Genomic DNA, 20,391 nt, shown 5'->3' with positions numbered 1-20,391 from the left:
CTCCTCCACCCCCTCCTCCGCCTCCTCCACCCCCACCACCGCCGCCACCTCTTCCTCCATCATCACTACCACCGCACACACAGCAACAACAGCACGGACAACCTGGCAATGCTATACCGCCACAACATACCATGTACTTCGTGCCGCCATCAGGTCCACCTGTCTCCGTCAATCAAAATCACAATCAGAATGATAGGCAGACGATGCCTCAGCACCAACGATTTACATCGGGTTACCCCTATAATCCACAAACAATGACACCACCCAATCAAACAACGCCGAATTACGTTAATGGATATGGGCCACTAGCGTACAACTCAATATCAACAGTAACACCAAATCCTGCCGATTATTCATACCACCATCAAAGCCCCATGCATATGATACCGACTTATTATCCACCTGGACAGCCTGGGATGCAACCATCACCGGTAATGTGGAGGGTATCAACACCGCCTAATACCCCAACATCCAATCAAATGCCAGGTGTACCTGTGATGTACCTTAATTCACCAAATTACGGACCATCGACAATGGTAGCAGGATCATTTGGACATCAATTAGCAAATACAGGGGCTCCAGGACCACCGGGTGCTTACATGTCACCGTCAATTCTACCAAATATTGTATTCCGGCAAAATATGCCACTTGTGACCACTGGTATCAGAGCTTCAACCCCCTCTGGTTCACAGAGAACAAGCAGATCGCCAACGCCAGCTCATGAATTTTTCAACAACAATAATATTAGTGCCAATAGCGGAGGCATTGGTATTGGTATTGGTAATGGTAATGGCAATTGTAATGGCAATGGCAATGGCAATGGCAATGGCGGAGCTCTCGGTGGGGATAACAGAAATGTACCAGGACAATCCCGTTATCCACTGCCAATGTACCAGGGTCTTCATATCGTCCAAGGTAAAGTCATATTATCATAGACAACTAATTAATTATCCATTGGCTAATTTGATTGATGGTTAATATTTAAGCAGGGGATATTCGACTGATGCATCCTGGAAACACTCGTCTGCAGTATGCACCAGTGACATCACCCCCTATCATTCAAGGCTGCTCACGTCCATTTAGGCCACCGTCATACTCCTCCAATACATCCGGCTGTCCCACTCCCAACTCCCTCGATGGTCGAGGCCAGAAATTACGAAAACACAGGTAAATGATCTTTTCATGACAATTCCACTGACTGTTCTCTCCGATACCGTTGAGTAAAGTCACTTCTACACTCTCCGATGCCAAATACTTTCACTCTAATTTTTCACACAATTTTTCACCATTTTGTTATTTCTGCAGTGAAGTGACTTTATCAAGCCAAACAAATCTAGCAAACCATTGTTCATTTTATTGCAGATTTCAATGAAGTATTTTCATTTATTTTCGATTGGTCATGTGTCAGATGTAAATGTAAATGTTTGCTAGGTCCAAAATCACATCTCTACCACCAACAGGCGTAAGGCCCAATGTCTATCAAGTTCCTTCCATGCCCTCTATATCATCCAACCCGTCCAAAGACACGCGAGAAGGTAAAAATATCACCGACAACATTTTTTTCTCATCTGTTGGATTGAAGAAGAACATTACTCTTCAGAAAAATATTTCATTATGTAAAAATCTTAATAATTGAATTGTGAAGAATCAAATTGAATTATCTTCCTCTTCGATTAAACAGTTTTTTTTTTAAATTTTATTGTGACAAAGTGGAGTATATTTGATTTTTTTACTCCATCTCCTTATCATCATTCTCATTCATAATTTTTCAATTGAGTGTGTAAATGTTCTATTTACGGTGACTATTTTTTTCTGTGTTTGTTGTTTTTTTCTTCATCAAGCAAAACCGATGGAAGGCAATGTGACATAAGGTACATGGAAATTTATTCTAAACTTTTTTTGTAATTTGAAATTTTTCTAAGCTTTATATATTTGATAATCTGTGACTTCACATTAACTATCGTTTTAAATATTTTATTCACATTTATCACATTTTCCATTTCACTTTTACGAAGAAAAAAAACTCACTAATCCATTGACATAATTTGCTTTCAGGGACCGTGAAGGTGACAATCACCCGTCGACACAAGGTGACACAGTACTAGCCAATGAGATGAATCAGTCACATTAAAACAATTGATAACCATAAATTCAACCAAAACCATAAGAAATAAAAATAAAAACAAATCAGTAATAGCACCGTACAAAGTCAAAGGTGATTAACCTGAGGCAGGATATCCAGAGGAATTAAATAATGTTATAGGTAATTGTTGAAGTGCGCAATATCTAAAGAGAAAACGAAAGTTGTACGATTAAAAATAGAAAAATAATGGATGGAAAATTGAAAAACGGAGGAAAAAGATAAAATTTCAACTTATATTTCTCCCATTATTTGCCATAATTCATCAATTAACGGATATGTAATGAAAAATGAAAAACGGATGAAATTCCACGATTATTCAAATGATTTGAGAACAAAATTAATAATAGAGAAATTGAGATGATAATGGAGGAGAAAGTAATGGCCCATTAATTTTCATCATAAGAGAATAAACAATTGAACTTTGTCGATAGTTTACTGATTGCGTTTATCCAATCAATTTGTTTCTCTTTCTTTCATGAATGTAATCAGTATCTAGTCCTATATGTCTAGTTCATCATAGTAAGGATAAAAGTTGATAGTTAAAAATATGTAGCGATTAATTATAAACGATTTTTTTTTTTCAAATTTCTGATTGAACAAAGCAATTAGTAAATATTAATATTTAATGAGAATCCATCCAGATAATGAACAAGTGAATTACAAAGAACAACGCTTCTGACGATTTATCGACATGTACTTAACATTTGTGTGCCTCGTTTTTAATTGAGAATATGAGTAATCGATGATTCATTTGCTAATTTTTTTTTTGTCGTGGTAGATATTGAGTAGAAACTTCAGGCTTCAGTCACTCCAGTCAAATCTATTTAACTCGGTCTATTCTCGAGAAAAATGGGAGAAAAAAAAAATGGGTATTGTCTCACATAACTTGTTCCTTTTTAAATTTTCTTCAATTAAATAATGGATAAAAATTAACCAGCTGAACGAGAGAATGAGACACAGTAGTTGGTATTTCTTAATCGATGGTTAACCTTCATGTCATTAAATATCACAATTTCAAGTTCATATTGTTGTCGTTTTTGTAGTAAAATGAAAAAAAAAGAAATGAAGGGAGAAATGTTCACGAGATAAAGTCACTAAGCTCACAACTGAAACAAATATCTAAAAAAGTTATGAAACAATTATCGAATTAGGGATGGACGAATGATAAACAGGATCTGCGGGTAATTTAGGATTAAGTCGCATTCCGCGTTGTGTTTTTTTCTTTTTCTTTTTTTTTTTTTACATTTTTCTCAAGAAAAAAAATAAGTGGATATTCCAGATTGTCCAGATAACCGAATCACTTTGAAAACAATGATAATTTGTGTTCTTCTTTTAAAATGAAGTGAATTTTTTTTTTTTTTAAATATTATTCTTCATTAAATATTGTAAATAAATCGGATTTTAACTTTATTTCCTTGACAAAGAGAATGAAGAACAAAATAATACTGCATTGTTGTAGACAAGGGAAACCATTGTTATAAAGATAAATTTTGCATAATTAAAGTGTAGAAATTTAGGAGACAGATTGTTGCATAATGATAAATTTTATTGAGGATCTAGGAGGGAGGGAGTCACTTGATCTTTCCAATGAGATGTGTATTTATGCAACATGACTGTTGAATTTAGGCAGCTGCATCGAAATTGAAAAATCCTAAAAGAAGCATAAAACATGTAGGAAGGACATAAAAGTTCCACCGTGAATGTATTTCATGTTCCTAATGAGAATACAATTATTTTTCCGCACAGTTAACTAGAAACAGGAGGTAAAAACTATATAATGTTTTTGAGAAGATAAAGTGAAGTTTCCTCATTTGGCTCATGAGAAAAAGGATTATTTTTGATGTTCCATTAATTCAATGTCTTTTTTTAAACTCACCGGATCAATTATATTTCATGAAAAATCATTGAATAATTATACAATTATAACTGAGAAAGAAAGTTGACGAGAAAGGATCGAGAAAAAAACTATTAACGAAAATATAATAATATATTAAATATGCGGGACTCATGAACACTGATATTTGTCTAATTATATCTCTTGTTATATTATATACATAAATATTATTCATATTTTCAAGAAAAGAAAAAAATTAAAGAAATTGAGAAAAAAAAAACTCTCACGAAATTATTAAAAATCCTGATTTCAGGTGAATTAAAACTCGAAATGGTCATCAAAGACAGGAATTATATTTATTACTTTGTTATTTACAAAGAAAATAGTCACTGATTGTACGAAGTGGTTGACGAGGGTACAGAGTGACATTTAAAAGAATATCTGACTGAGGCCATCCCACACCTTTCCAAAATCCTGGAAAATCTAAAAGTTAAATTACTTGGCAATTTATTTCATACCCAATGTCACTGTGAACCAACGTCAAAGCTGTCATCTCCTTTAATATTGCACTGTTTATCCTATTTGAAGAAAAAATGGAGGAATTATTTTGAAAAAACATTTGATTATTCCTCGCACTTTTTCTATTCAAAGCTTAATTAATGACGTCATTTACCCATCACCAGTTGAGTCCCCAGTTTTAATTTCAATCTATCTTTATTCATTTATTAATTACGTTGACGAAATGGCAGTAATTCTTATTGTTGAAAATGAAAGAAAAAAAAAACAATTTTCTCAAGATTCTTGTAAATTTGAAAACAGAGGTAAATTGTTCCTAATTTTTCTCGACATTCTCTATAAAAAAAAATGTATTTTCCTCATTCGAAGATGTGTCTTTTTTTTTGCTTGTAGTTTCAAAAGAGGAAAATCATTGTAAGAAGTAAAAATCTCCTATTATTAGATCATTGTTTTCCTTCTCCAATCTGATGGATCTAATCAACAGAAAGCCTTATTGTAATGGAGACAAGACCAGGAGAGAAAAGTCCAATTAATATATATCAACAAGTGAAATTAATATTCTCATTAATAGAGGTATGAACGGCCATTCGACTGGGCTATGTAAAATCTAAAACCTCAACAATAACTTGTCCATTTTAATTGAGGATACTAGAAGAGTATTAATCCAAGGCAAAGCTTGAGCAAGAGAGGAGTAAGAAAATGAAAATATCTTTTCATACAATTCTTCAAGATGAAAAATCAAAGTTTAAGTACTTATATTGATGAGGAGATTTTTCGAATATTTATTCAACTGCTGTGACTGTAAGCAGTGTTTGTGTAGGGACCACTGTAGATGGAGGAGCCCGTGGTGGAGACGTTTTTGTGACGTCTCTTAGCTAGAAGTACTAAAATTGCTGCTACGACCGCTACCATGAGTATTAATCCAGCAATGGCAATCCCGATAGCGAAACTACGTTGGGATATGCAAATAGCGTCGCTGTCATTGATGGTCCTTTCTCGAAAAACGTCATCAATGGGATCAGTCTTGCCTCCGAGATCCGATGCCTCATTGACATATAATCCGCTGTAAACCTCAATAGTTGCTGGTGTACCATCGAATCCCACTGAATCTTTGTCGTCGATGGCTCTTCCAGTTGCCTCTCTCCTTCTTCGTGTTATTTCGTTGCACTCTGGGGGCGTATCTGAGCATCCACCAGCGTGTGTGGTGCACAGGCGAACATTGCACTGGTAATAAACGGAGGCTGTATAAGGGAACTTGTGCGCCTGAAAATTCACTCGAGCCTCGGTCTTATCTTCGCTGTACGTGAATTGACCCATTATTTCGCCATCAACCGGACATCTGCAATTTAAATGTATGGAAAAAGAGAAATAATGAAATGTGGATACTCAAACCGTTGTAGAAAGTAACCAATTTTATTGATTGATTGATCGTTACCCTTGATCGTTGATGAGCCTTTGCTCACCCCAGCCGAGACCATCTCTCACAATGCAATCGGATATCTTTAATCCGAACATCTCCTGTTTATCAATACTGATAACCAGTGTCAATGGATCTCCTATTTTGACATTCTCGGCGACATGATGACGAGTCGGATCGCCAGAGAATATTTTCATCGTGCAACCAGGCATTGGCGCCATTGCCTAATTATAAAAAGTCATTCTATTATCCCATTCTATTAATTCTTAATAATAAAATTTTTTTCTTGGTCTACCTGTAACGGAAGTGACTGCAACATTGCGACGCGAGTCTGATCATTGGTAATGATCTTATCTCGAGTTTGATAACGGCATCGAACGTGAAAACCTCGGCCCTGATTTGTTACAAGTTTCAGATGAGGTTGGACCACTATTGTATTGAAATACTCGATCCCACCATCCTCCTATCGATGAAAAATCAAGGATTATTATCATTTGTTTGAAAAAAAATAAGATTTTAGGTAAGAGCCATGTCATCATTTGGTGACATCAACTGTTGTATGTGTGCGACGACTCATTCAGAAAACTCTACGGGAATAATTTATGGTTGAATCACTAACAACTACTAACATCTCATGAGGCGTTAAATATTTCCGTGATTCAAGTACCTCAACTGACCGGGCAACGAACCCTACGATGCTTTTTCCCCTCGGGGCAAAACTAAGGAAAATATAAAGAAAACGAGAGAATGAAAAAAAAAAGAGAAGTGAAGAGAGCTGAGAGAACTGAGAAGGATAGGAGTGCCAAGGTGTGTTAAGGCCAATGAACTTTTGTGATTGCCATCCACTGGCGACCTCAGCAAGGATACCCACAATCTATGCTACACCCTTGCCTTTAACAGCCACTGTAAATGCATATACGTATCGTACACTTTGATAAAATTGATTTTTTAGTGGCCAATTCACTTCTTCAGCGTCTTTCAACTTTACTGCACCATTTATTATTACCATTCAATTTTCAAGGGGCTTCACAATATTTCTACACAACTAATGCACCGTACAAGTTATTCACTTTTTTTTTTTCTATAATATCTATCCCTCAGTAAATATATATGAAATTTAAAAAAAATCGCAATCCCCCTTTCAACACTGCCAATCAATTCAGAAAAGTAAATTCTTCTAGCGAATAATCTTCATATTTCTTGTAGGAATTTCCATAGAATTGACGCTCCATTATTCATTAAGTTGACTAGAAAGACGGGAAAAAAATGTCAATACGAGGTGTGAATGTTTGATGAGTGAACGAGTTGAGAAATTGTTTTTTGAACTTGAACGGAGGAATTCGAGGGGAGAAGTTGGTGGTGGTGAAGCAGTCAGTGGAGAGGGTAGGGACCGGAGAAAGAAATTGCACATTCTGTGCTAGGGACCTTGAGACTCTCCTCCCTCTAGCCTCCACAGTTGGTTTGAAATATTCCCAACGAGAAATAAACCAACGACTCAAGGACTATACGAGATTTTTTCTGCCTCACCAAATTCCACGCCTCTCATTTTTCCATTTGACATTTGAATCATCAGAAAGAACATGAAATATGAATTTTAATGTGGTTTTAACGAATCATGTCGTAACAAATTATCAAATGGATAACAAGTGGCAGAGATTTGGATTAGAAATTGAATTTTGACAGTTGAAGAAGGCAATGGTAGCACCAACTACGGTCACATAACGGTCCAGTTATGGCATTACACGTGGAAAATCCCTTCTCTTCCCCTTGCTATGGCAGAATTCTAAACTCAAGCCAATGCAATAACACATAACGGCATTGGAGCATTGGAGCCAGCAAAATAAATCTACCTAGCAAAACCGTTTGATTTTTTTTTTCATTTTAATTATTTTTTCGTTATGATAATAGCCAACTGTTTTTTCTCTTCCAATGGTAAAGTTTACAGTTAAGAAAATTGTTGGGACTTACTAATTCCGTAGGCATAGTATTGCACGATCTGAGAGGCAGGTGATATGTTATCGGTGCTGGCTCGCTCCTAAATTCTTGCAAGCAGGAGCTATTTTTCGATAGTCCACGAGGATAAACGAGACCATGGAAATCAGTGTTCCCCTCCGTAGATATGTGAACAATTATCGATTCACTGGCACACTCGATCCGTACGGTACTTGCAACCGCAACAGTCGCTGAAAAAAAAAAAACGTATCAAAACGATGCCAGTTTACCAATGAAATAAAAAAATGTAGTTTAATCGAAAGTGAAAGACAAAGACAAATCAAGTTGAATGGGTAAAAGTTGACAAGTTATTTTTCTTCAACTGATATAGTGGTTGCTACGTGGTGCAAACACTACCAGCCACAAACAGCACAAAGAGTCATAAAATGGTTGGTCACTGGTTGGTGAGACACAATGATGAGACAGTCGTGAACTTGACTCTGCCAGAGAAATAAAATAAAAAGTTTTCAAAGGAGAATAACACGACTGTTGTCTTGGCGGTCTGTCTCCAGCAGTCGGGATTCCCGACATCCGGTTTTACTCGCTCCAAGTCGAAATTATCCAATGAAATAATAATTACGACGATGACTATCATTAATTATTTTCAATTCGATTGAATACTCGAAATAAAATAAAATCACATTGGGCTTTTTAATGAAAAAGCCAAGTGGAGAACCCACTCTTGTTTTCGGGTCATTGAACTCATTCAGAAGAATACTGAGAAGAATAGCCGTTGACGTCGAGGATAGACTAGTCGTCACGTTCCGCCGAACCGGACGTTCCCGTCTTTTATTGTAAATCCATGCAACCATGCATACCACACAGCACAGTCAACGTATATTACATATAATCATACGCAGATGTTCATGTTCTCAGATTCTCTGAGTCGAGCATAATGTGTTGGCTGTTTATTTTTCAGAGGAAGAATCTTGCGGTATTTCGCGTGGCGTTAATTGGCCGAGAAGGGGGAAGGGGGGGAGGAGTTATATCCGCAGAACACCCCGGTCAACATACAGCCGTTAACTTGTAACTTGATTAAAAAAATCAATGTACATTGTCTATTATGTCCGATAGCCTTATTCCATATCCTCATTAATACAATATAGAATGCAGTGATCCGTTGTGTAATGGAGTAATTGTGTAAGCCTAGCGCTTTCATTGACTCAGAGGAAATAAGTACGTCCCCCGAATATTAAATAACAACAATATGAAAAAAAAAAAAAACTGAAAATAAAAAAATGAAAGAACCGTTGTGAGAACCGTCCTGCGGACATACGTGACCACTGGCCGCGCGCACCGTCTCCGCAATTTTCGTTGCGGATTTCATCTCTGACTGATTATTTTCCCATTTTTTCCATTTTCTTTTCAGTTTCAAAGACAACAGTTTCTGTCTCCGTTATGGCGGTTTCAGTCGCTCAAACGATGCAATCATCCCAGGACCCCATGGCAATCCACCGACTTTTATTGAAAAAACCTTTGGGCTTATAATTTCAAAATCATCACTCATCAGTGCAAAATACCAAGGATATTCATTGCAAAATTCATATGGCCGTGAACTCTTCATCTTTACCTTTGACATCATGAGGATTGGGATTGAAAATAAAATAATTCTTTTGATGAATCCATCGATATAATTTGCAACTGACTTGATCTCTCTTCTTTCTTGGTTTTTTTCTTTTTTTTTTATTATAATTCTCTATTGCTAGAAAGTAAAAATAACAAGAGTTGATTAGTATAGAGGATGTAGATTTTCACGTGGCCTCGAGGCGTCCGACATGGCTCGCTACATTCACCACTCTCCGCTTCCTCTTTTTCATTAGCTCCTTTGTTTATTTTAGTATTGTTCCAGCATCTTGTTTAATCCTTTTAGTGGGTATTTTTATTGTTATTTAGAGGATTTTTGCTTTCCCCAGGAAATGAACAACAGCGAAATTTGATTACTGGACAAGATTTTTATTATGTTGAAGAAAATTTTTGGGTGATAAAAAAAAGTTGTTATTGAAAAGGAGTTAATTGAGGGAAGTGGAAGGAGATTGGTATGCATTTCTCCTTTCATTTATAGTCCCTCGAAGCCAGCCACTCTAGCGTGCGTTCACGGCATGTTGGCTCGGCAACAAAACTTTCGCGGATTTCGATGATCATCATCATCTCCTCGCTTTTACTTGTCTCTTCAGACTCGTGCCGATGTATTTAAAATCTCTACGCTAAACTCAACACGGAATTTAGGTTGTGCACGTCAGGAGAGTGATAGAGAAAGGGGGATCACCTTCGTTGGTGACAATGTCTCGGGGAAGGTCATTAATTATTTCCTCTTTCAACACGATTAATTCCTCTCTAATTTCATCTGATGAAAACATTGGGTAGCTCTTCAATTCAATTATATTATTTGAGCGGTAAAGCCGCAATTCTCCATGAATATATTAGAGATAAGCGAGAAACTCAAGTACTCACAGGTAGGAAGAAGAATATGTCCAGCCGGTATTTGAGCAGCCAGCGCACCACCCTCTGGACTCACTATCGTCAGCATCTGACAATCATTGAGAAAATTCTTGTTAATATTTTTCATTACGAGTTCGTAATGAATACAATTACAACCGTTATAATTATAGCGTTCTCTCAAGCACACATTCACGCTTTGTTGAGTACATTCCTTGAGTTGTTTATAACTTTTGCATTATTGCACATAATTTAATATCGTTTAATAGAAAAAGGCTCAACGCTTTTTGCTCAGGAATTCTCAAAAGGAGAAATTAGTCAGGGACTAAATGATTCATTAGCATCAATTGAATTGAGAATGAGTGGTGAATGGTTTTCTTAATATGGTCAGGTCTAACATGAGAAAAAAAAAAAGAAAATTTGAAATAACATAGAGATACATTGGAACTTGAAATGTTGAAATGACGCCGACGGTGGTTAGAGAACCGGGTTTCTATACCTGAATAAGATCCGGCCTCGATATATATACTGTGGATAACTTTAAAGAATACAAAGGAAAGGCGGGTGTGGTCTCTAAGATAACTAAGGCCAATTTCTACTTTGAATACTCAACATTTAAACTCTATTTTTCTTCAACAATTTCACATCTTTCACATTATCATTTTTTTTTCGCTTAAATAACGTTGGACATCACTAAATATACTTGAGATATACTGAATACGTAAAATGTCGCCGTTGATAGATCAAACTCGATAAGGCAAATGCCACTCTCAATTTTTTCACCAAAAAATGTTGAATGAGGATGAGATAAAAATGTTGACACGAGAAAAATGATACATTTTCATGGAAGACCAACAGTTTGGATTCGCATGACAAAGCAATTGCATGCTATAGCTATTCTGTCAGAGTATTACACAATATTGAAAATTACCTGGCCGCTCTGAGATTAGCTAACCAACCTGGTTAAAAAAAAAAAACATTATACTTGAAACGAACAGCCGAGAAGGTAGAACCTCGCAACTATTATTTACCTCACCCCTATCCACATAATTGACGGATCGATCAACTGACAAAAAGTATCCTTTTTGAAATTTGGCCCATCAAATATTGTAAATAAATATTAACATTTATAATCAATTAATCGCCACTTGTAGTAGCGTATAGTACAGATAAATGTAGCCAAATAGCAGAGTGAGACGAGTGTAATTGAAATTTATCCAGCGATTGTCAAAGTCAAGTGGGAACGTTCATCTCTTATTATACTCATTGTCATATTTGCCTCTTTGTATATTTCCTTCTTCTTTTCTTCGATATAACTTTCTGATTATGCAATGCTTGAAGACGTGTATTGCGTGTCACTTACCATTTATACGTGACTTGACTCACTGTCACTGACGATGAGACAAACTTTTTCTTAGGTATTCACGGTTTATTTGGGTTAAGGGGGCTTCTTGAGTGGACCGTAGAAATCATCTGCTATAATGTTTAGTTTTTCACTTTATTACATGATTTTTATTTGAGATTTGAGACGCGTATCAACGTCTATAATACAAATTTGTGAATTTTTAAAAGAAAATATTTGAGAGCTCGTAAATTCCATTAGTATCTAGCATTGCTGTGGAAAATATCCTGTTTTTAATATACAACTGCTCAATATAAGCTCAACCGGATGGCAAATAAAGAGCAGGGTTCATATGGAAGCGTTAGAAAATGTGTGATTTCACTGAGTGGATACAATTTCTCAGCTCGTGGGTGAAAATTGTGATCATTCAATTGTTGACTTGTAATTTTTTCTTCTCGTGAGACAATTGATGGAAGTTGCAATTGATAGAGATGGAATTCGACTCACCAGTGCATAAGAGATGACGACAACCCCATGCATCATCCTCTCCATAGTAGTTTCTAAAAACAAAAAGAAGACATTTTTTTCAATAAATTGAATCGTCAGACCAATTAATAATTATAAAATATTTAATTGCTCTTTTTTTCCTTTTCTTCGTCTCTTCATAGAGCACTTCGTTACAATAAACCGTTGTATAAAAAATACAAAATGGGATTCATTGCGAAAAAATTGTCCTGCCGCGTTTGTAACTTGAGGGTCGCAAAAAATGGGTGTATTTTGATACATTACACTAAAAATAACGCCAATATGGTCATGACTCGAGTGAAAGTTAATGCACACAGGCATACATACATAGAGTAAACTTTTGCGTTCACTTTTGACGGAGGAGTATGCACACAAGGTAGAAATTTTCTCAATGCAATTGAATGCAAGAGAACCACACAAACACCAATAAAGAGGATACCGATTGTGTTTGTAATGTATTAAATCTCACGGCGTTTTCGCCAGTTTTCTCATCCTCTCGTTCCTTGTTTCTCCCCTTCAACTTTTTCAAAATCACGAACAAGTAACTCGGTGCAAACGAATTCGTAATTTGCAATGAATATCAGACCGTAAAATTGTGGACACAATTGAAAGTCGAGAGGTTTCTATTGTCATAGGCAACCATGCGAGTATTTATTTCTAACATGTAGTTTACGATGAGCAATGTGTAATTTTTAACACCTCATATATCAAATTATTTTTCTGGTTGATATATTATTAAAATATTAAAAGACATTTTTAGTTGATTTTGACTATTTGAGTTGGCTTTAAAAGATGGTGAAATTTTAACCCTTCATTTCGCTAATGATCACTTTAAAATGACGTTCTAAGATAAAATCTCAGTGGTGAAATTCTCCGAGCGTTTTAACTGGAATCTCTAGTATTGGATTCCATGGAGAAGGAAGAAATGTTGGTACATGAGAATAAAGCCTTGAATATCTCAATGAGGTGAGATGAGTGATTTTGTGGAATGTGATTATAATGATACAAGGGCGTGACGAATACACAGGTGAGTAGGAGGTAGAGGTAAAGAGGCAAAGAGGCTCATCGAGGCCCCTTTATAGGCCTTCTTTACTCCAGTACAGTGCGTGCACATCAAACTCATGGCATCGATATTTGCGTTATGCAATAGCAACAACCAGCCCAAGGCTTGTGGTGACTCTGCTCAACACATTTATACTCTTTTTTTTAAAGGCCTCCTCGGGGAGTGGTAGAGGCTATACCATCTCTCTCACCTTGGGCCCCACACATCACTTGTTTTATCCTCAAAGAGAAACAAAAACCTCATTGTTATTCATTTTACTATTTATACCATGGTATGATTGATTTCTCAAACGATGATAAAAAATTAAAAATTAATGTCGTTTAGGATAGTTGTGTGGTAATTGAGGTAATGAGGCACGCAGGATGGCGTATTCGAGGGAAGCTCGCCAATATGATGGCCAAATATGCTCATACCAAGGCTTCCCGACATTCTCCCAATATCCTTCATTATCTCTACCATATTTTACTATTAATAACTCGTGACGTTCTCATCTGTGACGCATCATCCCTGTCCAGTTCATAAATGACCACTTGACTTTTGTCTTATTTTAATTGGGCATAGGTAGCCCTGCCGGCTTGTGACCCTGTCCTTACAGGCAAATAAAACTCTGACAACATCTGATCATCTGACAACCAGCAAAACTACAATTTTACAATAACGCTGGCCACTTAAAATTCCAACTGATTGATATTAAATAATTACCTTTCGTTGGGGCTAACATAGTTATGGATCCACTTGTGGGCTACAAATTTCCAAGAAGCCCAATGCGATCAAAGGGAACAAAATGGCGTCCAGCTGAGTGGTTCAGGTCAACGACAAAAAGTCACTTGTTTGATGATAATAGCACAAATAATCACGAAAATGCATTCACATTGGCACAATGTTCACAAGCGATGTTGCGCTTTTCCTCCTTCGCACGTAGATGATTTCGACACGTCCACATGATATTTTTCAGCTTCTATCCCTTCGACATGGTAGAACAACTGTTCACCGGTTTTACTTCATTATCTCTACCTTCTCTGCCTCTCACTCCACCTCCGCCACCACCTCCAACACCCAATTCTCCCCTATTTGGTCAACTGCAAAATCCGTGACCTCATCATCGCGCATTGTACAATAAACAATTCTGCGCGATTAATAAGTATTCGGTCGAAATTAATAAATGAAGTTTTGTCCCCCCTGAGGTTTTCCTAAATTGACTAAATTGACGTTCTTGAGATTTGAATTTTGTTGGCGGCAATTTTTAAATCTATTGGAAATGCACTGTTTCAATGCACTATTCATGCACCTGGGGTTTTTTTGGTGATGGAAGAGGAGAGAGTCCGTAACTGAAAGGAACGACGCGAGACTCGAGACTGGAAGTGAATACTGGATAAAACCGCTGGTTGGCCTCAAACCGGTCTGCACACATTTTCTCGGCGTGGAGCGGGGGGAGTATCCGCTCATTCTTCAGGGCCTAATAGGCCCCACTACCATCTTGGTTCTATGGACAGAGGGGGTTAGGGGACTCTTCAATCACGTCATCCCATAAATATACCAACTCTTTATGTAGTAATAATATTTCACCTGTCTTATTTTACGTTTGTTGTTTTTTCTAACGTACTAATTTTACCCATTCATTAGAGCTTTCCTCCCATGGTTATAACGAGAGCAAATGGCGAAATGTATTATTTTTTTAATATCAATGATTTATTTCAATAACTGTACAATTAATATTCTGTACTATTCAGCAAACGAATTTTTCCCGATAAACTTTATTCCAAACCAATCTCAAGGATTTCGTTGATTCAATAATGTTAACTCGATTTTGATGATAAGTAACGGGATTGTGGTTCACTGGGATTTAATCACCAGAGTAGAGTTCTCTCTGATCTTTCTCCCTCTGGGCCATTCTGCGCATGTAATCAGCACTTGTGTAAGGATAATAATAGTAAGCCTGGTAGTCCTTGCGCTCGGCAATCAGAGCTTTTACTTTGTTCTCAAGTGCACGACATTTCATGACTTCTTGCTCCGTCCAAATGAAGTGACAGTACTTCTCGTACTCCATTTGATCTGTTGTCATGATGTAGCGTTGGAGGAATCTGGTGATTGGACTCTGAAATTTCAATTAATATTTAAATCCTCAAATGATTTGTTTATTAATATTGCCAAGGATAGCCATGGAAGAAGACACATGTATTTACCCTATGATATTCCCATTCCTTGGGAGTATATCCCTCGGGGATTTCCGTGAGTGTGGCAGGACCTATGAAGATGCTGGTGAAGAAAATGGTAAGACCGATGGGAATTGCAGCAACCATGAAATAAAGGTGGAAAAGATCCTTTGTTTTGTCCCACATCCAGCGAGATGGTATGATTGACATGGTGCGTTCATGTCCGGACATGTGTCTCTTAGTTGTTCCTTTCATAAACAAACCATCAATATTAAGTTATTCTCTTTGTACGTCCCTCTTTTTATTTTCATCTTTATTTCGTTTTGTTCTTGGAATTAATTGGAAAAATAATTTTAATGAAAGCAAAATTTGTTGTTATGAGACAAATAGTGGACATACACATGTATTGTATATCTACGTTGCGTAATGAATAGATTCAATTATTTCTACTTAACCCCAATTATATTGTGCTGAACAATGGCACAGAGGAGGATTCATGGAATTCAAGAGGATGATTATTACCATTTTGGACGATGTTATTTACCACCAGATTTTTATTTCTAGTCAAAACTGGCAGCAGAGTTGAACGCAGGAGACCACTCCACGCCACCATCTTCCCCACTATGACGTCATAAATGTCTGATTCTATATATATGTCAGGTGATTTCTCAATGGATAAGTCGGAGGTGAAGAATTACCCATCTTATCGACAAGTGTCAAGCGAAAGGAATACGATTAAAAATAATTTAAATGATGAATTGTTAATAATAATTATTGTACATGTAAATGAGTATGCAGATTTTGAGCGGAGAATTTATTATTCAATATTTTAGTTTTATTATCGAAAAAAAAATCATCAAACAATAATTGTCTGAATTTTATACAAATCACAGTGGTTTCTGGAAAAAATACATGTCAAATGGTTCTTTTAAATGTGCTACGAATTTTTTTATTTTAGTGTTTAGTGGATGTCATTAAATGTGAAGTTCAATCTCTATTCAATGATATATTTCATTGAAGCGATAAGAGTACAGGAAAAATTTGAAAAAAAAAAAACCATTTGTTAAGACGAAAATTTTTTGGAATATCGTACAAAAATTTTGAAATGTATTAATGCCATAGTAATGATTATTTTAGGCAAATAAAAAAATTGATTTTTTCTTATATTAACCATTAAGATCGACTTAAAGCTGTCACGTTCTCCCTATTCTTGAATCGATTTATTCCCTCATATTCATTGTCTGTACAAAAAATAATAGAGTACAAGAATAGTGTTTATGTAATATACAATTTATATCATAATTAATTTACGTGCTTTTATGGTGAAAATTACGAATTATTCATGTCTATTATAGAAATTAGAATATTGAACTACCAATGACAATATTTATTTATTATAATAACGAAACTGGCAAGAAGTGCTTTAAATTATTCTAGAATTGAGCGATGCCTCTATTTATTTACAAAAATTTGTCCATATCCTCAAGGCTGACACGAATTCTGTAATCCGAACTGGAAAAGGCAAGTTATGGAGTCAGAACTCCATAACTCATAATTAGCTGCTAAAAAAAACATATTGGCAAAGGTGATAATTATCGATTAACATCAACAACCCTTAACGCGCTGAAACCTCAAATTTTACTGACCATTAGAATGTGAAATGAGGAGAATGCTGAAAGAGGTTGTGATGTTTGAGTAATTAAATGTTTCATCAACGCATCTATAATCACTTGCTTCATTCATTCTTTAATAATATCATATAAACTTATAAATATATGTACTTAAGCGCTTTGATCGCTTATTTACATATTTGGCCTCGTTAGTACTTTTCTTCAGTTTGCAGCAACTAAAAGAGATGCTCATCTCGAACTGAGATAAAAACAATGGGTTTGATAAACAAGGGAATGGAAAAATGGCTGAACTCTCCATTCTCTTGAATGATATTTTGAAAAATATAAGTATCTTTACTTCAATTCTCGATTATAATGAAGATTTTGCTCAACCAACGTGGAAATTTCTCAGTCTTTTTTTTAACCTGTTTTTTAGGTTGCTGCTTCATCAATTTAATTATTTAGGCAATTGGAGGATCATCGTCGTCATCCTCCTCGCGTGTTACCAACACATTACCGTACACATTTTGACGACAAGGAAGTAATCTGTAGCGTCGGATGAGGCAGAATCCAAGGCCACCGAGAAGAAGTAGAAATGTTGGAACTAATAATCCGACAGCTACAGAACTGCCTGCAAAAATATTGCCATAGGTTTTTTAACCATTATCGAGGCACTTTAGCAATTCACCAATTTTTTAACTAGTCTCTACACGTCTATTACACTAATGGCCATTTATTATCATTATTTGATTGGTGATTGAAGAGTAATAAAAATTAAGAAAAATATTTTTAAATACCTGAAGAATCAGACTCATTTATCTGGCTTGCAGAGTCAGTCGAAGCAGCAGCAGCAGTTGTTGATATTTCAATGCAACTACCGGAAACTTCATTAAAACCATTGACACACGTGCATATTCCAGTGCTGTTTAGTGTATTATTTTGCCAACATCTTTCGTTCTCACCGCAGGAGTCCAACGAGTCAGGTTGGCATATCTTTCCTACATTTCCGTAGCAACCTGCATCAACAAAAGAGTAAAAGGCAATTTTGTAGAATTCCATACTCTCAACCAATACTCTCTTCGATATATATATATATATTTTTTTTTTTCATTACTCCACAATCCAAGGGAATCATCATAATTGAGAATAGAATTTGTAAATGAAGCACTCTATTAAACATAACATTAAGCTTCATCGAGGTTTAAACAAAGTCATGACAACAGAAAGGGTTGATTTACGTTGAGTAATGAGAAACGGAAGTGGACGATTGTCCATGAACGCGTCTGAAGATACCAAGTTGGAGGAGGGCCTTCCCCTCTTGTCTGTTAACGACAGTCAAAGGGAGAGACCAGGCAATTGTTCACCGACCGAGAATGTGTAAATTGTCGTGCACTCACTAATTGAATACATCGTTTGTGCTCAATTACTGAAAAACAACAAAGTAGATACTGCTACTTTGCCATTCCACTGCTCAACCAAATATTCCCTAACAGGCGTACTCAGGGTTTTTTGGCAGCAATCTTCTCTGACATAACGAATTAACCGAGTGTTAATCAGCAGAATTTGATAATTTTAGTTACACTTGTAGTATAAAAAAAAAACAGCTATACATGATAAGCGGTTTGCCTTCAGCTCTACCCAGTTTATTACTAGTCATACCAAGAGGAAAAAAAATGAAGAGTCATTAACGTATTCATCTACAATGGCGAGATTTCGACAAAATGACGCGAAAACACCATAAAATTTAAATTTGTAAGTTAATGATATATTGCTGTGAATAGGTAGAGAGACTGCCACAATTAATTGATCCCAGCTCCTGAATGATTCCTTCATTTTTTAAATAAAGTTAGCCATTTCTTGTACAACTTCTGTCAATTGTCATTTTAGGAGATTTAAAGGAGAGAACTTAAAGGACTGGGAGATAGGAATTTTGAACAAAATTTAGAAAACTTTGGACATATAATACAACTGAGCCTTAAAAAAGAATAATACTTGCCTACAACAACAGCAAACACGATGAAAAGTCCAAAGTAGCCGGTACTTTTCCACCCAATCATCTTCTTTCCACAATAATCGAAAATATCACCCCGAAAACTTCCCCACGTCACCCAAAAGCAATTTTCCTCTCTCACAGTAGAAAACGTATCACATAATCATCAACGAACAAAACAAAATTAAAATCCACTGTTAACTCGCTGTGGACAGGCCGAAATAGGAAAATTGGACTATTTATTTTCGTTTTGTTGTTATTGTTGTGGAGATGCACAAATGGATGAGTCTTGGGCACCTACACCCCAACCCCTCGCCGGAAACCTACCAAAAATGAGTTTAGTTTGGTTATTATTATTATTATTTTCCCTGAGAACGCGCGAAATGATTGAAATTCAATTTTTTGTTGGTTTTTTTTTGTGATGATCGGAGGAGCCAGAGAAAAGTAGCAAAGCGTAACAACAGTAGTTATGGAAGGCTGAGAGAACTTAGAGAGTAAAACGTGCAAATACGTGTAGTTTATGCACACCACTCTCACTGGCGATTTGTACTCTACTTGACAGGATAAATGCGCGTTAAGATGGTTAAGATCAAAGAGGATTGACTAAAGTAGAGGCTCAGTTCTGAGGGGTTTGAGTGACCCCGGCGGCATCCTAGTACTGCACCCCAAGAGAGGGAGGGCACCACACGCAATGCTGGGGTGTTCATCAAGTCGACGGGGTGAATTTTATTTTTTGCGGTGTGAATGCTTTTTGTTTTTCATTTGTTTAACTGAAATTTAACCGACTGTAGCACGTACGGAAGGGGTAAACCACATCTTGTGGAATTTCAATGGAAAAAATTATTCAATATGTTGAAGATATACCACTAATGAATTTATATTTTTAAATGAGCGCGTTGTCCTAGTGGTAACGTGCTCGACTGCCACGCCGGCGGCCCGGGTTCAATCCCGGCATCATTGATTTTTTTTTTTTCATAATAATTCAAATTTTTTTTTTTTGTTAATGGCAAATCAATTGAAATATCGTTTAAAAACTGAATATTTGAAAATCCAGAAGATATCCAGTGAAATTGAAAAATTAGCAATTTTTTAAAACAATACTTTTGCAATATATATACTCCTAATGAAATTTTATTATTGCAATAATACGTTATCCTAGCGGTAACGTGCTCGGCTAGCACGCCGACGGCCCGGGTTCAACCCCGCCGTTATTCATTTTTTTTTTTTTTAATAATTCCAATTTTTTCGTTAGGTAGGTATTCACTGCAATTGAAAAATTCGAAATTTTTGAAAAAGTATCAGGGGAACATGACAATCGAGGAGCTATTCACTGAAATTTTCACTGAAAGTGAAAAATTCGAAATTTTTGT

General features: G+C 36.2%; 4 protein-coding genes across 5 annotated transcripts in view; 1 reads left to right on the top strand and 3 right to left on the bottom strand.

Annotated features, from left to right (window-relative positions):
* enc (encore) overlaps window positions 1-4,761 on the top strand; it is an 8,218-nt gene extending 3,457 nt beyond the window's left edge. The window contains exons 4-7 of the mRNA XM_011313899.1: window positions 1-915; window positions 990-1,167; window positions 1,432-1,535; window positions 2,056-4,761. The exon at window positions 1-915 is cut by the window's left edge and continues 2 nt beyond it. Of these exons, the coding sequence (XP_011312201.1) occupies window positions 1-915; window positions 990-1,167; window positions 1,432-1,535; window positions 2,056-2,105 (1,247 nt within the window). The 3' untranslated portion in view covers window positions 2,106-4,761. The remainder of the gene's footprint in view (window positions 916-989; window positions 1,168-1,431; window positions 1,536-2,055) is intronic.
* Window positions 4,311-14,646, bottom strand: LOC105272031 (uncharacterized). Its single transcript, XM_011313900.1, has 7 exons — window positions 13,971-14,646; window positions 12,188-12,240; window positions 10,354-10,429; window positions 7,879-8,093; window positions 6,206-6,373; window positions 5,929-6,134; window positions 4,311-5,832 (listed from the first exon to the last, which is right to left on the bottom strand). Exons 1-7 carry the CDS (start codon window positions 13,987-13,989, stop codon window positions 5,280-5,282), a joined length of 1,290 nt encoding a protein of 429 aa, XP_011312202.1. The 5' UTR covers window positions 13,990-14,646; the 3' UTR covers window positions 4,311-5,279.
* A 289-nt stretch (window positions 14,647-14,935) lies between these two features.
* On the bottom strand, window positions 14,936-16,055 carry ND-SGDH (NADH dehydrogenase (ubiquinone) SGDH subunit). The gene is made up of 3 exons (XM_011313898.1): window positions 15,944-16,055; window positions 15,452-15,669; window positions 14,936-15,363 (listed from the first exon to the last, which is right to left on the bottom strand). The coding sequence occupies exons 1-3, from the start codon at window positions 16,032-16,034 to the stop codon at window positions 15,112-15,114; spliced, it is 561 nt and encodes a 186-aa protein (XP_011312200.1). The 5' UTR covers window positions 16,035-16,055; the 3' UTR covers window positions 14,936-15,111.
* A 179-nt stretch (window positions 16,056-16,234) lies between these two features.
* On the bottom strand, window positions 16,235-19,594 carry LOC105272028 (uncharacterized). Of its 2 annotated transcripts, none has more exons than XM_011313897.1 (3): window positions 18,429-18,625; window positions 17,829-18,047; window positions 16,235-17,662 (listed from the first exon to the last, which is right to left on the bottom strand). In XM_011313897.1, the coding sequence occupies exons 1-3, from the start codon at window positions 18,439-18,441 to the stop codon at window positions 17,493-17,495; spliced, it is 402 nt and encodes a 133-aa protein (XP_011312199.1). In that variant the 5' UTR covers window positions 18,442-18,625; the 3' UTR covers window positions 16,235-17,492. The 2 variants fall into 2 exon arrangements, with proteins under 2 accessions (XP_011312199.1, XP_011312198.1); XM_011313896.1 differs by lacking the exon at window positions 18,429-18,625 and adding an exon at window positions 19,028-19,594 and having other exon boundaries at window positions 17,121-17,662.
* Between the last annotated feature and the right edge of the window lie 797 nt (window positions 19,595-20,391).

Source organism: Fopius arisanus, unplaced genomic scaffold (assembly GCF_000806365.1).
Source record: "Fopius arisanus strain USDA-PBARC FA_bdor unplaced genomic scaffold, ASM80636v1 scaffold00134, whole genome shotgun sequence".
Classification (NCBI taxonomy): domain Eukaryota; kingdom Metazoa; phylum Arthropoda; class Insecta; order Hymenoptera; family Braconidae; genus Fopius; species Fopius arisanus.
Note: the sequence above shows the minus strand (reverse complement) of the source record. Positions and strands in the feature narration are given on the sequence as shown.

What these genes read in the sequence shown, in the direction of transcription:
- ND-SGDH (XM_011313898.1), bottom strand. Translation starts at nt 16,034, where the DNA reads ATGGTGGCGTGGAGTGGTCTCCTGCGTTCAACTCTGCTGCCAGTTTTG. An exon ending in AAATAACATCGTCCAAAATG is followed by an intron (nt 15,670 to 15,943) that starts GTAATAATCATC and finishes TGTTTATGAAAG; the next exon opens with GAACAACTAAGAGACACATG. An exon ending in AGGAATGGGAATATCATAGG is followed by an intron (nt 15,364 to 15,451) that starts GTAAATACATGT and finishes TTGAAATTTCAG; the next exon opens with AGTCCAATCACCAGATTCCT.
- LOC105272031 (XM_011313900.1), bottom strand. An exon ending in ACATATTCTTCTTCCTACCT is followed by an intron (nt 8,094 to 10,353) that starts GTGAGTACTTGA and finishes TTTTTTTTTCAG; the next exon opens with CGACTGTTGCGGTTGCAAGT. An exon ending in ATACTATGCCTACGGAATTA is followed by an intron (nt 6,374 to 7,878) that starts GTAAGTCCCAAC and finishes TTTCATCGATAG; the next exon opens with GAGGATGGTGGGATCGAGTA.
- LOC105272028 (XM_011313896.1), bottom strand. Translation starts at nt 19,088, where the DNA reads ATGATTGGGTGGAAAAGTACCGGCTACTTTGGACTTTTCATCGTGTTT. An exon ending in CGTGTTTGCTGTTGTTGTAG is followed by an intron (nt 18,048 to 19,027) that starts GCAAGTATTATT and finishes TTGTTGATGCAG; the next exon opens with GTTGCTACGGAAATGTAGGA. An exon ending in AAATGAGTCTGATTCTTCAG is followed by an intron (nt 17,663 to 17,828) that starts GTATTTAAAAAT and finishes ATATTTTTGCAG; the next exon opens with GCAGTTCTGTAGCTGTCGGA.